Source organism: Spermophilus citellus (assembly GCF_964194105.1).
Source record: "Spermophilus citellus genome assembly, chromosome: 1".
Classification (NCBI taxonomy): domain Eukaryota; kingdom Metazoa; phylum Chordata; class Mammalia; order Rodentia; family Sciuridae; genus Spermophilus; species Spermophilus citellus.
Genome location: NC_138182.1, coordinates 202016818 through 202034291, shown reverse-complemented (window position 1 = coordinate 202034291; position 17474 = coordinate 202016818). Strand labels below are relative to the sequence as shown.

The 17474-nt window shown below is 33.9% G+C and overlaps 1 protein-coding gene across 10 annotated transcripts in view; it reads left to right on the top strand.

Moving 5' to 3' along the window:
- Positions 1-17474, top strand: part of PAM (peptidylglycine alpha-amidating monooxygenase) — a 295529-nt gene that overhangs the window by 229499 nt on the left and 48556 nt on the right. For all 10 annotated transcript variants that reach the window (XM_081293032.1, XM_081293034.1, XM_081293033.1 and 7 more), the window contains 2 exons: positions 3169-3353; positions 4580-4651. In XM_081293032.1, the coding sequence (XP_081149158.1) occupies positions 3169-3353; positions 4580-4651 (257 nt within the window). The remainder of the gene's footprint in view (positions 1-3168; positions 3354-4579; positions 4652-17474) is intronic.

The window sequence follows — 17474 nt, the reverse complement described above, 5'->3', positions numbered from 1 at the left end:
TTGTCTGTATGTATATGTGTGGAAACAAGTATTTACATATCTGTGTACTTTCACATATATATGTATAATTTTTTCTCAAAAATGATTTAATAAATGGCAAGATAATTCACTTTGCAGGAAGTAACTTGGAGCATTAACTTATATTTTTATTTTTTGTTTTCTCAAATTCACTAATTAAAATAATAAAGTTTGATGATCAGTCATAGAGGACAAATTGTTATGTTATTTAAAAAGTTACAGCTTTCTTTTTGGTGTAGTTAACTGCATTTTTCAAACATGTAATCTTGTGTCTTGATATTAATTATTTCTAAAATAGTAATTACTGTCTTTGTCTCCAATATTACTTTTTAAATTATTCCAAATTTATGCCACTTTTTATGTCATATTCGACCTTATTATCACTCTCTACAATTTTCTTTAAAAACAAACCTGGTGTTCACTGATTTGATAATGATAGCAGTGAATAAATGACTTAGTAAATTATTTCCCTGATCATTACTTTGGTTGATAATTTCACTTAGCACACATTTCACAGTTTAGTTCTTTGTTCTCTAATTGATTAGCTTTTACTTATTTGAAATGAACTCTTTCAGTACAATTTCTTTTAAGATGCATACTAAAAACAAGTCCTCCAAATTAGACATGTAACAAGTTTAGAAACACCAAAATTATATGTTGGGAATATATATTAAGATAGTCTATTTAGTTATTTTGAAATCTGTGATATTAGTTGCTTTGAAAATTTCTAACAGATTTTTTCTGAAAATTTAAATGTATATTTGGATGGATGGATTAAAAATAATATAAGTAGATTTAATATATGTTTGTCTATATATAAAGCATGTTAAATTCCTACATATACATCTGTATGCATATCTATGGCATTTGGATAGTTCTATGTAAATAGACTACATGCACACACCTAGGTCTATTGTGTGATGGTTGTTATCCAAAAGTAACAGTAGATGTTTTACATGCATCTACAAAGTACTAAAGAACCACTTTTGGTTGGTAATTTCTAACCAGTACTAGGATTATACATACTCCTACATAGTTAAGAGTTAAATCATAAGTATCATAGTGCAATTTTTTTGTATTTTATGAAAACATAATAGTTCACAGAATAAATTTATAAAACAGAAGACACTCTGGCCCAGTTGGCCAACAATATTTAGACGAGCAATTAAATTTTTTAGTTTTCTTTTGTTCTGTTGTTTTATCAATAAGGAAAGAGCTCTGAATACTGGTTGTATTTCCTGTGCTGCTGTGGGTGTGTGTACCATCCCTGTGAGAGCATGAGCACTGCTGTTTCTAAACAGAGAAGCTATATGAGGATTTGTCCATGGATTAGTTGCAAGTTTCATGTATTCACATACGAATTTACTAAAATTTTTCCTGTCATTAATTTGTTTTTAAATGATTGTTTTTTTTTTTTTGCTATTCCTCTGTGCAAGAGGATGTCGTTTCTAAGCAAGAGCCACATTTTGAATTCCTTTTCCTCCTTGGTCTCCTGTATACTTCCTCCTTTTGAACAGGGAGGGGAAGGATAGTATAGGGGGAGCCTCCAGGTTATTATTTTGGCACCAGACATTCCTTTTATAGCACATAATTTTCTGACCCACTCTAAAACTGTTAAAATGTGATTCTTAGGAATGGTGTTTTGACACCAGGAAGATATGTGTAATGAACATGTGTTTGTTTGGGGTTGCACTTCATTATTTGCTTATATTTCATGGGAGAGACAATTACAGTGACAAGTATCAGATTCAGAGAGTGAGAAGCCAAATGATTTCTAAAGCATAAACAGAGCTTCTCATGACAGGGGCTCTTTCCTGAGGTCTCTTGGGGGCTCTACATTTTCGAAGCTTAGAGAAATCAAATCCTTGCTTGGAAAAGACTTTTTTTTTCCTTTCCCTTGCTGATGTCATTACTGTTGCTATGGAGAAGTGAGTGCTGCATGACATTGTTGGAAAAGTCAACACTGATGTATTTCTGTAGAGCAAATAATCCACCTCATAGCTTGTTTTTTTATTTGTATAAGCTTGCTAAAAGCTGTCAGAACTAATAGCAAACAGGAAATATTCCTTTACTCTATAAAAGTGTTCTAAAGGTATACTGAGCCATTTCTTCTTAATAACAGTAAAGAGACTAAAATACGAAGTAGCCCATGTGAACTGAAGAAGAGAACATGCTTTGTAAGCTATGAGACATTATTTGTACCACTTGAAACTTTTTTCTTGGAAACATCCATACCATTTTGAAATCTATTTTTAACACTGAATCATTCTGCTCTGTAGCATTACCCCAGTCAGGTCTGAGAGAAAAGAGTAGTGTTGCCTTCATTCTGAATCATTTCTGAGGTGTTCTCTTCTTCCCTGTGGTAGCAGTCTAGTTGTGACATCATATATCATGACATCTTAGTGTGTGGTACATGATTCTCAGTTCATCTCACCATTAAAAAGGAGGCACTTAACCAAAAATATGGTTCAAAACTCTTGGTCTTAAGTAGAAAAGCCATTTTTAAAAGACTTATAAGTAATATATTTCTGTTGACACATTTTAAATGTTACCATTAAGTAAATATGTGATTGTTTAAGAGAAAAGGAACTGCCCAGTCTAAGCCTTATATCAAACAGAAAAGAACTGAAAAATAAAAGGATTTAGAAGAGGAAAGAAAATATATCTCAACTACTGAAAAATCATTTCCATCTGTGTTGTTGGCTAATATCCCTTTTTATGTACAGACTGATTCTACATTGTTAGGTGAAAATATGCCTTTGACACTGTGCTTCTGATGTTGAAAACTAATGGGTTAGGCTGGGGATGTGGCTCAAGCAGTAGCGCGCTCGCCTGGCATACATGCGGCCCGGGTTCGATCCTCAGCACCACGTACAAAAAAAGATGTTGTGTCTGCCGAAAACTAAAAAATAAATTTTAAAATCCTTTCTCTCTCTCTCCTTTCTCTCTCTCTCCTCTCTCTCTTTAAAAAGAAGAAAAAGAAAAAAAGAAAACTAATGGGTTTTAATGAAAACTACAAAACAAACTCACAGTATCCCCACCATTAATCCATTGTTGGCAGGTTTACCGGTTGCATTTTTCTTGCATTTAAGAATGCATTTTGTGTAAATGGCTGATTTGTTGTATCTACTTTTTTTTTTTTGCCTACAGTGGCACATCTAGTGATGAAATGTGTAACTTATACGTTATGTATTACATGGAAGCCAAGCATGCAGTTTCTTTCATGACTTGTACACAGAATGTAGCTCAAGATATATTCAGAACTATACCACCAGAGGCCAATATTCCAATTCCTGTGAAGTCCGACATGGTGATGATGCATGGGCATCACAAAGGTGAGATTGGTGCTTAACATAAAGAAGCATATGCTTTTGTATATTATATTCTCATATGTGTCTTACTTGACTGTATGATTAGTATTTAAAATCATCTTTATTCCCTTCTTCAATCAACTTGTATATATGTATTCTTATTTCCTCTTTCATATGTGCCTCCCCTTTCTGGCATGTCCCCATCAAAACAGTTAAAAAGACAAATCTCAGCCGGTAATGAAACAAATTAGTTTTGGTGGCTAATCCCATAAATGTAGACCCTTCTTCATTTTAATTCATGTTTTCTAGTTTCTTCATCCCATTGCCCCAATAGTCAGTAATGTCATAGACAATTTATGAATTTATAAATTGCAACAAAAAGTGCTTACAGTTGGCCAGTGAAAATGGTTATCATGTCCAGTAATACCTTAAATTATCTATTTAATTGGCCTCCTCAAGCAAAGATCCCATCTTGATATTAATAATCTTAGCTCTTTTGGTCTCATTCTTAGAATTGTTCATAACTTATTGTTTGTCTGCAAAATGTCATATTGACTGTCATCCCTTTAGTTTAAAGTTGCAAAACCCACACTTTCTTTTATTACATGAAATATGCTGATGTTATTGAGTTTTGAAGATTCAATCTTAAAATGCCAGAGCAGCTCCTTATTTCTTTCTAGTGGATATTTTATGAATGAAAATGGCATAGCAATGAGTATTAAGATGCTAATGTATTTATAGAAAATACCTTAAAATCTCTTAACATATTCTTAGAATGTTACTAGAGTCAATTAAAAAAAAAACATGAGTAGTTTGGTTTTTTTTCATAATAATTATATTTAATTTTTATGTTTGTTGTATATACTGTTTAGTCCCCCCCCTTTTTTAATTTTTTTTATTGGTTGTTCACAACATTACAAAGCTCTTGACATATCATATTTCATACATTAGATTGAAGTGGGTTATGAACCCCCAGTAGTTTTGTTAAAACATTTTAAAAATTTAGTATCATTTATATATCACTGAAAAAATAGTTGACCTAGTTATTATGTCAGAAGTCTGGTAATTGGTAGTTATGCTGGGGTGGAGAAGATTGTGAATTGGAGCATTTCTTCTATATAAATTCTTAATAATATAATAAACACAAGATCTTGAATGACATTTTATGTTAATGGCATAATTCCAATGAACTGTTTAAAGTGTATAATATATCCTGCCAATTTATGCTCAACTTCTTTGATCCTTTATAGAAACAGAGAATAAAGATAAGACTGCTTTACTACCACAGCCAAAACGGGAAGAAGAAGAAGTGTTAGACCAGGGTATGTATGCTTATTTCTGTAACCAGACCTATAGAAGTATTCCTTATTCAAATAGCCAACCAAATTGTAAAGTCATGAGATATTTAGGTCGCTTTGTATCAGCCTCAAATGCTATTATTGCTGTTCTTATATAATGCATAATTCATAAGGAAATGGTCAAATATTGCACTTGGCCTTGGAAGTAAAATTCATTAGTGTAATTTAGTTCCTTTAGGTTTACTATTGCAACTTTTATGAATAGTACAAATAAGTGCAAATATAATCATGAAAAACAATGATTGCACTGCTTTTGAAATTTAATGACCTCTACCAATTAAGTTCTTGCATATATTGTATAGTATGTTTGCTAACTATATTTGAGTTTCAAGAAAAAGAAAGTAAGAACTAAACCTGCATCTTGTCTCTATAAGGCACTCTTCTTTGCCTTCAGCAAGGTAGGAGGGATCATTGTTCTGTGTTAAGGTGTCATTTAATGAGTCAGGAAAGCTCCCATTCAGCCTCTCTTCTGTTTAGTTAAAGGGGGAATGTTTGATGCTCATGTGTCAGATACTGCATGTGCTAATAATGAACAATTACTCTCATGATCTTAGTTTCTTGCCAGTTGTTTGGAAGATAGTGCTTTATGTTAGGATGTTGGAGTACATTATCCTATCAAGTGATTTTTGGCCTAAATGTTAGTTTGATGTTAGTACAAATACACGTCTACTGACAACATAAAGCATACTAGAGAGAATTTTTTATTAGCAACATATAGTACTTTGCTATTTCTTAGACATTGTCAACTGCTATTGGAATTCTTCCAAATGTATTATATTAGGTCAAAGATAGCACCTGTGCTCTAATTATTTTTTTAAAATGAAGAATCTGTTTTTGCAAGGGGGAAATGCACTCTTCAGGACCATAAGTAAACTCCAGTCTAAAGGCTTTTAAATTGTATAGAATATGTTCTATCTTATTCTAACAAAGTAACCTTTTAAAAAATACAGTTTAGTTTAAAGTCATTTCTGTTTGTGTGTTAGGTCAAAACTTTGGAGATGATTTTATAGTAATGGCTGTTAAGTACAATTTAAAATAGCTAATTGTATTCAACGTGTTTAGATATCTGTAAGGATGTCAGTAATAGCAACCTAAGTATACTAGTATTAACAGTGTTTACTGCAATTGCACTGAAGCTTATTCAGAACTAGAATGAATTATTTTAACCTTGCACAAATTGTTTGAAATCTGTCTTTAAAATAATTTGAATGATCTTAAAATTCATTTGCAAATACCAACATATATGACATAATATGGAAGGAGATCACCATTTAATTGATGCACCTTGTAAAATGGTGCATTTCTATGGAAACTGAGGTTGGACTATGGTGTAATTTTAAAGTTAGCTGAGTTGATCAAGGGAGACATTGATACCTCTGGAAGGTTAGAAACCCAGAGGATTGTGAGCAAAGCAATCTTAAATGTTAGATTCAATCTTTTCTTTTCCAACAGTAGGATTTAGGAAATGTCATATATGCCTACAAACCAAATCCTTTAAAATGCTTTCATATTTTGCCATACATTTACCCTTTTATGTTTTATAGTGCAGGGAGAGATTTAAATGTACCCAAACTCTTATTTGTTCCTGAGAAGATTTATATGGTCATATATTAAATATTTGCCTATAGTTTCTGTTTTCTTCTACTTATGAATAAAAATTCTGTAAATAAAGCGATATGACTTAAAAAGGAAAAAAGTATTATTCTGACTCGAATTTTCATACTGTAGAAAATAAGCTATTGAAATTAGCAGGTCCATTGAACAGTCACCTCCTGAGTTATGTGAAGACAATATCTCACTAAAGCCATTTTGGTGGCCAGTGTGGTCTGTGTATTAACCTGCTGGTCCCTGGGAACCAACAGCTGAGAATTTAAAGAGAAGTAGTGAAATATAGCCAATGCACATTTGGATAGCTAGTTCATTTGACGTGCTAATGAAATCAATCTATCTCCTTAAAACACACAGGACAAATCTACTTATTTGTACTAAAAGCCCATTCAGAGTATTTATTTGCATGAGCATCTATTTAAATTAATTCCTGTGGATGTCAAATTGACCAAATAGCTGATAAGAGGACTCTAATTATTCAAATAAATTATTCGATGTGTGTTAATTTTTAAAATAAACCCTCAGTGTTAATCCACTGCCTTATTTTGATGCTCAGCTCAATTTGTGTTCAAGCATTCCTCCAGATTGTATTCATTCTTTTAATATATTTTAACCTTGATACATCAAAGTTCTGAATACTTCAGTTGTATTTCTATTTACAAACAAACAGACATCATCTATGTTGGTCCCACAAAACATGTCAGACTCTGATAGGAAACAGAACAGTTCTGAAGCAGGGAGAAGAAGACTTAAAACATAAGAGGACATGAACTCAAAACCAAGCTCTGTACCCAGGATTCAGTTTGCTTGCAAATGATATAAATAGCTCTACCTAGATAATATAAACTATATATGTGGATTTTATGTATATATAAGCTTTCTATATCAATACATAAGAAAGTCTGTAAGAAGATAAAGGTCAAGATGATGTGACAAATACTATGTAAGAAAGAAGAGATGACCTTTACTAAGATTGTGAAAAATGGGTTGGGGGGAAGATCTTATTTTATAAACTGAAATAAAGAAATGTAGCTGTGCACAATATGTGCATGTATAGGAATGTCACAGTAAAACCCATTAATTTATACAATTAATATGATTGAATAATTTTAATAAAAAAGAATGTAGTTGTGCACAGGAAGTTGTGGGTATGTCCAACATACAGAAAAAAAATCCAAAGAAACCAAATAATCTTTTTAACATAGGTTTATCTTATTATCGTTGTTTATCTTATTTCTCTAGGAAAAAAAACCTAAATGTTTTATTTTCTTTGAAATTCTTGTCACTAAAATCCTAGCTATAAAAGTTTTTCCAGAGTCTTCATCTTGATTGGAAGTTAACTAGCATTTGAAAGAGTCATCTGAGTTGTATGAATTTATGTTGTATTCCCCCAGCCTCTGCTTATTCACAAACACATCAACTTTCAACAATATATTTGTCTACATCTGTTCTCCATAGAAGAAGTTTTGACATCAGGCAAGTGTATCTTAGATTCTATCTCAAGAGATGTAATTACTAAGACGCCAAAGAAGCGTCATTATAGGAGAGTTTTACCATTCAGGTTGTCTTGGACCATGAAACAATTGGGAGAATTTTAATGAGGCTTTAAGTGAGTCTACAGAGATTTTTTTAAAAAATAATGTTTATTTTGACCAATTAAAAAATTAATATTCATCATAGAAGATGATTATAAGTATGAATAAACGAGTAAAATTGATAGTACCCAGATATATAAGTGAAAATGTATACCTGTATTTGAAATACATATTAAACACATATACACATAATTTTAACAGTATTTTAGATTATAATATGTATACGATTTTTTTCCTTCTAAAAAAATAATAGCCAGGGGCAATGGCTCACACCTATATTTCCATCAACTCAGAAGGCTGAGGCAGAAGGATCACAAGTTAGAGGCCAGCCTCAGCCACTTGGTGAGAACATCAGCAAGTTAATGTGACCCTGTCTCACAATTTAAAAAACAAACTGAAAAGGACTGAGGATGTAACTTAGAGGTAAAGCACCCGTAGGTTCAAACCCCAGTACCAAAAAACAAAAAACAAAAAAAACTTTTTTAAAAAAAATTATATCTTGAATATTTTCTCCAGTGGTAGAAATTATTGACAGAGATGATTTTTAGTTGCTGCATAATTTGTGAATATTTCTACCAGTGTTAAAACAGCCAATTTATATAAACTGAGTTTCTCTGTGAACAAATAGATTATGTCTACTTTCATGCAGAAAAGTATGAAGGACATTCAAAACAAATGTCAGTATCTTTTAAGAACATTATAAGTGGAGAATTACCTGTGTAAGTAATAAGTGCAATAAATTAAACAGTAAACCCAATTGGACAGTGATTCTGGGTGGAGGAAATCCTAGGTAGGTGAATCCCAGGAAGTCATGTGGAAAGCAGAGGTAGTGCAGGTCTCTAGAGCAGACAAGACACACACAATGATATCACTCACTTATGTCTTACGGTTGGCACTTTTAGGTAACAAATGCACGCTTTGTAAATTATCTTTATTTTGTATGCTTTATGATTTCTTATATATGTTTACTGTAACCATAGGTTCATCCAGAGCTTGCTACCAACATTGTTTAGGCAAAGAATAGTGAAACTAAGAAGGTTGGCAGCTGCAAGCAAGAATCTATATAAACTACATCTAGAAGTTTTGAATCTTAGTATTTTGCTTCTTTAAAGTTCAGAATATAAATGTAGTGGTCAAATTTGTGTCAGTTGTATTGGGGATGTTCAATATTTTTAAGAACTCAAAACAGAACTGAAAGGCAATGTCTGTAATACCAGTGTGTCCTTGTTATTGTGCATTATGCTCTGTACAACATTTTTTTTTTCTGCAGAAAGGGCCTTTAGCATGTTTTATTCAGTTTGCTCCAAACTCTTCTCATTGTAGTCTTTGTGCCCTCACATAATCAATCTTTCCACTCAAAGGTCAGCATGAGCTACTATATTCCCAAGGCAGGGAGAATATGACAAAAATACAATTTGTAGAGGGAAAATACTCCATGACCCCAGGTAGTTAAAGGTCTTCAGACACCTTCTGTGAAACAGAATAATTTCACAGTGGTTTTATGCTAACAAAAATGAATTACCATTGGCATGTTTTATCAAATAAGCAGAATCAAGGGAACAGGGTTGCAAGTTAAAAACACAACAGCATACTGTAAAGGCTTTCTGAAATAATTATTGATAAACATTTTCTGGATGAGTAAAACAAAGGTGAGTCTTGGTAGATAAGATTATATTTCTTTGCCTTGTTCAGAATGGGACATTCTTTCTGACCCCCTAAAAGAGTTCAAGTGATTTTATTATCATATTCTCAGAGAATTCGAAGCACTCTGAATGCCACTTGGACTGCAGTTTTAAAGAAGATACAATTCTTGTGTGTAGTCCCATTCAGTAAAAATTTATCTGTTTGTTATGATTTATGAGCAGCTCACAAGTCTTTATTTATTGAACTCATCTATCAAACACAATTCCAAATACCCCCCAAGGCTCTGGGAAGCTGACTGAATACTGTTTTGAATTGGTTTCCTAATAACGAGATAGGCAGATGTGAATGATCATTTATCACACAGTTGAGTTTTCCAATACAGATCTTTGTGCGGTAGTTGCAAAAGCCATCATCTCCTATTTTCTCCTATTTTGCATTTTTCTCATTTTCTTAAGAAAGAGAAAAACCCATTTCTGATTGTTTTTTCAATCAGATGAGCCCTATAATGGGAAAAATAATATAATAAAGTTGACTTCACTTGTGATCCTTGAGCTAGGCATGATGATGATGTGTTTTATTTCTTTAAGGCTTGAGAATAAATGTGGTAATAACAACTAATAAGTAAACAATCAATAAACCAAATTGGCTTTACCCAGAAGGGAAAATCAATCGTGACTAAGTCATAGACCAAAGTATTAAAATTTAAAATGGGATGCTTTTATTTTTCCATTCCTCACATCCCTCTCATTAATCAGTTAGGTTGCATGGTTCTAAGCTCATTAGCTTGGTTACTTGGCATGTTTTGTCAGTGGTTAAATGGCTCACAAGCATCCTATTTACTCTCTATGTATCATAGAAATCATAGAGCAGTGTTAAGAGCTGTTTGTTTTGGGCAATGAAGTACTAGTTATTTATGTGAGAATTAGAATTTATATTCTGGAAAGTTATGAAGATAGTATTACTCATTTTTAAAAGTAAAACAGCACCACAATTAAGAATTTATATTGTCCATGGGGGCTGGGATAGTGGCTCAGTGGTAGAGCACTTGCCTAGCATGTGTGAGGCACTGGGTTTGACTCTCAGCACTGCATATAAATAAATTAAATAAAGGTCCATTGAAAACTAAAAAAAATATTTTTAAAAAAGAATTTATACTGTCCAAAAGTTAGAGATATTTTTTTTCTCATCCAGTAATTTTAAAGCGTTTTATTTTATCAAAAAAAAACTCATAGGGCAGGTTTTCAATATTATGTTTCCATTTGGTTAATTCTCATCATGGTTGTGAAATGAAACCAGTGAAATTCCCATGTTAGGAGGAGGGAACAGTGAATGTTCCTTGCTAAATAAAAAAATGTGCTTTGAGCCATAAGGTGTTAAATGCAAGCACACAGCTCACAGACTAGAGTTTAGTTGCTTGTGCCTGCATTCTCCTTTTCTCAACACAGTAGCTGCCACTGCAATTGTGTTTTACAAATACCAAACCCACTCAGTCAAGTTACTTAAAAGACCAGGGGCATTTCTGCCTTTCATAAGATAAGAATCAAGCGTGAAGGAATGGTTGGGGAAAATAAATGGGAATTCACTGCAGTATAAAATCATCAAGGAAAAAATTTATCTACTGATACAGAAACAAAGGGTGATATTTTTAACAAGTTATTTTTCTTTCTAGAATCACTAAAATATCTACTACGATAGAAACAGTACTTACTAATCATTGGGAATACCACAGTGAATAAGAAATGAGAGGTTTTTATTGCTTTCATATCCTGTGATTTATACATTCCCAGAGGTAATTTAAATGTATAAAAACTGTTTAGAACATTGTATAGAATTTGATCATAGATGTAAAGTGTCTTAACAATTGAAAGTAAAAACTACTGAAAAGAACAAAAAAATTTTCTAAAATTTTTAAAATCTTTTTCTTTGGTGGAGAGGTGGTATGAGAAATTAAATCCAGGAGCATTCTGCCTCTGAGCTATATCCCAAATCCTTTTTAAATTTTTTATTTTGAGACAGAATCTAACTAAGTTGCCCAGGCAAGCCTTGAACTTGCTCTCCCCCTGCTGCAGCTTTCTAAATAACTGGGACTGCAAGTGTATGCCACCATGTCTGGCTCTACTACTTCTTGTATCCATGAAAACTAATCAGTAGTAGTAGTAGTAGTAGTAGTAGTAGTAGTAGTAGTAGCAGCAGCACTACCAGGGATTGAACCCAAGGTGCTTAACCAATGAGCCACATCCTCAAACATTTTTTTTATATTTTACTTAGAGATAGGGTCTCACTGAGTTGCTCTGGGCCTTGCTAAATTGTGGAAGCTGGCTTCCCAAGCCTCTGGGATTACAGGGGTGCACTACTGTACCTGGCTATTAGTCTATTCTTTAAGCCAATTTGTGTGCAAAATGCTATGATGTATATGTATTTAACGAGTTTACAAGATTCTCATGGTATGGACAGTTAGAACAAGTATTCAGTTAAAGAATAAATCCAGCTCCTAAACTCAGGAGAAAATTAATTTGAAAAGTTAAAAAAATGAGTAAGATTGCCAGATAATAGGTGAATTCATATGAAAAAGTTTAATGGTCAGCACAGGAAAGAGAGAAAATTCTAGATTCACTACATTGACCAGTTTTAGAAGGTTTATTTGTCAGTTTTCATTACTATAACAAAATACCTGTGGAAGGATAACTTTACAAAGAAAAAAAATTATTCAAATAAGTTCACACTTCTGGAGGCCTAGGACCCACATCCAGTGATGGCTTTACAGATGGTATAGTCCCACAGTATAGAGCATCACATGGTAAAAGAAATGGAGCACACACATGTACTTCTTCTGGTATGTCTGTCTGTCTGTCTCTCTCTCTCTTTTCATAAAACCAGCAGTATCCAATCATGGTGGATCACACTTTATGACCTCATCCAGTCTTAATCACTTCCAAAAGCTCTTCCTCCAAATACAATAGTCAGAATATGTTTCCACCCTCTAAATACCTCACATTGGGGATTAAACATGTGAACCCTTGAGTTCAAACTCAATTAGAAGTCAACTGTCAACAGTCTCTTTTAAAAGAATCCCAGTTCAACTTCTTACTGGTTGTGCAGATTAGTACTATGCCTTTTGTTTCCTCATCTAAAATTAGGACAATAATAATAACTATTTCATAGAAATTAAATTGCATAAATTACTTAGCAAAGTGATTGAGCTTACTAGCTCTAAAAAATATTAGGTGCTATTATTATTGTACATAGTTTACAAAGTACTTTTTAAAATATTTATTTATTTATTTTAATTAGGTATATATGACAGCAGAATGAATTTTGATTCATTATACACAATTGAAGCACAACTTTACATTTCTATGGTTGTACACAATGTAGCATCACACCATTAAAAAAATTAGTTATACATGTACCTAGGGTAATGATGTCCATTTCATTCTACCATCTTCCCTGCCCCCATGCACCCTCTCTCCCCTTTGCCCAATCAAAGTTCCTCAATTTTTCTCATGCCTCACCTCTCCCCATTATGGATCAGCATCCACTTATCAGAGACAACATTCAGCCTTTGTTTTTTGGGGATTGGCTTACTTTGCTTAGCATTATATTCTCCAACTCCATCCATTTACCTGAAAATCCCATAATTTTATTCTATTTTAATGCTGAGTAATATTCTATTGTGTACATATACCACAGTTTCTTCATCCATTCATCTGTTGAAGGGCATCTAGATTGTTTCCACAGTTTAGATGAAGATTAAAATGATTCAAGAACTGAGCTGCTGTGAACATTGATGTGGCTGCATTACTAAAGTATGCTGATTTTAAGTCCTGTGGATACCAAGAAAACAAACAACCCAATTAATAAATGAGCTAAAGAGCTGAACAGACACTTCTCAGAAGAAGATATACGTTCGATCAACAAATATATGAAAAAATGTTCAACATCGCTAGTAATTGGAGAAATGCAAATCAGAACTACTCTAAGATTTCATCTCACATCAGTCAGAATGGCTGCTATCAAGAATACAGACAACAATAAATGTTGGTGAGGATGTGGGAGAAAGACACACTCGTACATTGCTAGTGGGACTGTAAATTGGTGCAACCAATCTGTAAAGTCGTATGGAAATTCCTTAGAAAATTTGGAATGGAACCACCATTTGACCCAGCTATCCCACTCCTTGGTCTATAAAGTACTTTTTATATGTTATTTTTGTCAATAATAGGTGTGGTAAGAAACTCCAAAGTTTTCCTAGCACTGCCCCATTTTATTCTTTGTATAAATATGAATAACACCCTTCCCTTTTCACATGTATTTTCCAAAGTGTTCCAGTTTGGAAAATACATTATATCGTTGCCTTAGCAGTGGGTCTCAGAATTAGGGATAACCATCCAGAAAAACATACATTGACAGAGCTGAGGAAAAACTATCTGTGGAATAGAACCCAGAAAATCAGAAAAAGTAAGGTGCCATCAATCACAAGTTAGTTCCATAGCATCTGTTTTTGTTTTGCTTTGTCTTGGCTTGTTTATGGTACTAGGGACAGAACCCACGGTGATCTACCTCTGAGCTACATCCCCAGCTTTTCTTATTTTTTGTTTCAAAACAGGGTCTCACCAGGTTGCTGAGTCTGGGTTGGAACTTGCAAACCCCCTGCATCAGTCTTCTGAGTGACTAGGATTACAAGGTGTGCACTACCATGCCTGGTTAAAGTAGCTTTTATATCATTCCAGAAGGTTTTTACTTTCTAAATCAGACTAGAAACCTGTTATGAGGAAGGAGACCAGTCTTTCAGTATGTTAGTTGAAGAATAATAAGAATTCCAAGGGAGTACAGTTGGTAGGGAAAGAAAATATCATGTTGACAAGTCAGCATAATTTAGACTTTGTGATTCACTGATGAAAGAGGCCAGATCCAGTTTTTTGGATTGATCAGCTCAAAACACAGTATTGTCACTGGGAGAGATACTATGTTTAAAAAAAATATGGAGAGAAGATAAAGAACTCAATTGTATACATAATAAATTCATACGCCTGTGAAATAGACATGCAAGTGGAAATTTTCAGAAGTTTTATGTAACAGTTTGGTGTTAGAAGAACTCCAGATTTTGACACCATTTGCCTGGAGGTGGTAGTTTAAGCCTTGTGAGTGACTGGGATTACTTAGTAAAAAGAAACTGTAGCCAGGAGGGGAAATATGCTAAAAATAGATGTTATGCAATGCCAACCTTTTCCTTTGATAGGCAAAAGAAAAACAGGAAGAAAAGATAGCTGGTAGAGCTCTGTAAAGAACACTGTGGAAGGGGCTGGGATCGTGACTCAGTGATAGAGCGCTCACCTGGCATATGTAAGACACTGGATTCAATCCTCTGCACCACAAAAATAAAATAAAGGTATTGTGTCCAGAGAGAGAGAGAGAGAACACTGTGGAAGGGGAGTTTCTGATGGAGACTCATCCATCCTCCATGTCTCCAGTTGGTCGAGGTGATGAGTCTTTTGGCTTTGGCAGTTGCTGAGTCTGGGCTGAAACTTGGCAACCTGAGTGGATCTCTTGATTCATTCATGAAGAAGCCATATAGTGGTGAAGAAGGAAATAAAAGCAAATGTCTTTATTTAAGGAGGAAAGAGGATGTGAGGACAGGGAAAACAAAAAGCCCCCCTTCACTCTCCAGTATAGTAGACACTGGCCACGCATGGAGGTTTAAATTAATTAAAAGTCGGTAAAATTTAGAATTTCCTCAGTTACACTAGCCACATTACAAATACTCAGTAACCCCCTGTAGCTGGTGGCTATAATATTGGAAGGGCAGACATAGAATATTTTTATTATCACAGAAAGGTTTTTTCGTACAGTGCTGGAATTTGTAATGGAAATGGCAAGATGGAAGAGTTTGAAAGATATGTTATATCATGGGAGGATCTCTCCCCACCTCCACATCACTCAAGATAAGCCTTAAGTGAGTGTGTTTATAGTCTGTGAGGCAAGTGAGGCAGAGAAGTTGTATTAGAAAAGAGAGCACATAGGAAAGACTAGGGTGTGGGGGCAAGGCTGGCATCCAGAACACTATAGTAGGAATAGTTCCTTCTCTGTAATAGATGAAAAAAGTACAGATACAATGGCTCCTTAGGCAAAGTCAAGAAGCAAATAACTATAGCAGCCATAGTGACCTGTTGAGAAAATAGAGTGCTATAAATTTTAAAAAGAAGTTTTTTTCTTTTTGCCTATTTATAACTTTCCTATGTACATACATGAATTTACCACAGTGAATTTCATCATCATGTAGATACACAAGATACTAATTTAAAAAACTATAATACAATAACAGAAAGATCAGTAGCATAAAGGGAGGGAACGGGGGAGGGAGATGGGGAGAAAAAGGGAAGTACTGAGGACTATATTAGAATCCATGCTTTTATAATGATGTCAAGATGGATCCTATTATTATATATAACAAAAAAGAACTAATTTTAAAAAGGAAAAATACCAAAAAATAAAATAAAGTTCAGTAGAGAAAAACAAAGAAACAAAAAGAATATCTCAATATTTGACTAGGAAATAGGTACTGACTTTAAAATTTTAGATAAGCCATAGTTTGCAGCAGATACATGTTGAAACTAAAGTTTGTCTTTTTAATTAGTAATCAAAGAAGCTACAATTAGTGGTACCTGCTTTATCACGGTATGCCCAGGACTAGGTATTTTACATTAACTACCTTTAAATCCACAAAACAAATCTCAAATATAGTTATTATATTTGAGGTTAAGAAATTTATTTAAAGGTACAGAGTAACTACTAAGTAGGGTTTCACAAGTATGAAATATAGACTAGCAGGGGACAATTCAGAGTACAGGGAAAAGTTGGGAGTGGTGATGCACGCCTATAATCCCAGCTCCTCGGGGAACATTAGTTCAAAGCTAGCCTCACTCAGCAAAAGCAAGGTGCTAAGCAACTCAATGAGACCCTGTCTCTCAATAAAATACAAAATAGGTTTGGGGATGTGGCTTAGTGGTGGAGTGCATCTAAATTCAATCCCTGGTACCAAAAATAAAAGGGTACAGGGAAAGACCTGAGTACTCTATGTACACACAGCAGACACCCCTAATTTGAATTGTCAGGAAGGTGTTTTGGATATAAGTGGCTAAATGGCTCCCAAGAACTGAAGGTTGAGGAGCTAGTTGATGAGTGGCAGCATGTTATCCAGGAAGAAGAAACAAAGTTGACATTAAAGGAAGTAGAATTCCAAGATAGCTGGAGTATAACCTGAAAAGACAGAAAAAGTTGAGAGATGGTACAGAGATCAGTCACCCAACCTCCTTAGTTCATGTTTTGCTCCATCCGTTGTATTCCTCAGAGGTGTTTCTTAAATAAAGATCTTAATATACTTAAGAAAAAATGGTTAACATTTCAGTATTTTATCTGCCCATCTAGCTGATAAACCTAAAGAGGGGTAAAAAATAAAAATAATAAATAAAGCAATTTTCTATCTTGTATATGAGAATTAAGAGATAGCCATCTAGTGGCCTTTCTCCTATGTAAAGAGGTATTTATAGAAATTCTGCTCGGAGCTATGCTCTCATAAGCTCAGTGCAACTTGCATTGCAGCCAAGATCATTACATTGTTTTAACCGCGTTTGCTTTCTTAACCCAGTGATAATTGTAATGACAATTTCAAAGAAACTGGAGTGATCTGCATTTAGTATTTTATCACCACTGTTACAACATTTCCTAACAAAGCTGAAGGACTGCAAATTCTGAGCCTGTATTCTGGCATCAGTATTAGCCCCACGACATTAATCAAGTTTTTAAACTATGCTTTCTTTTTTTAAATCTCTCCCTGAAATTACCTTGTGTCTTATTTTCTATATAAAATTTCTTATTGTACAAGTGTATTAAACTGTTTATATTTAGCATGTGGGGCAGGAGAATTTAGCAGTAATGGATTA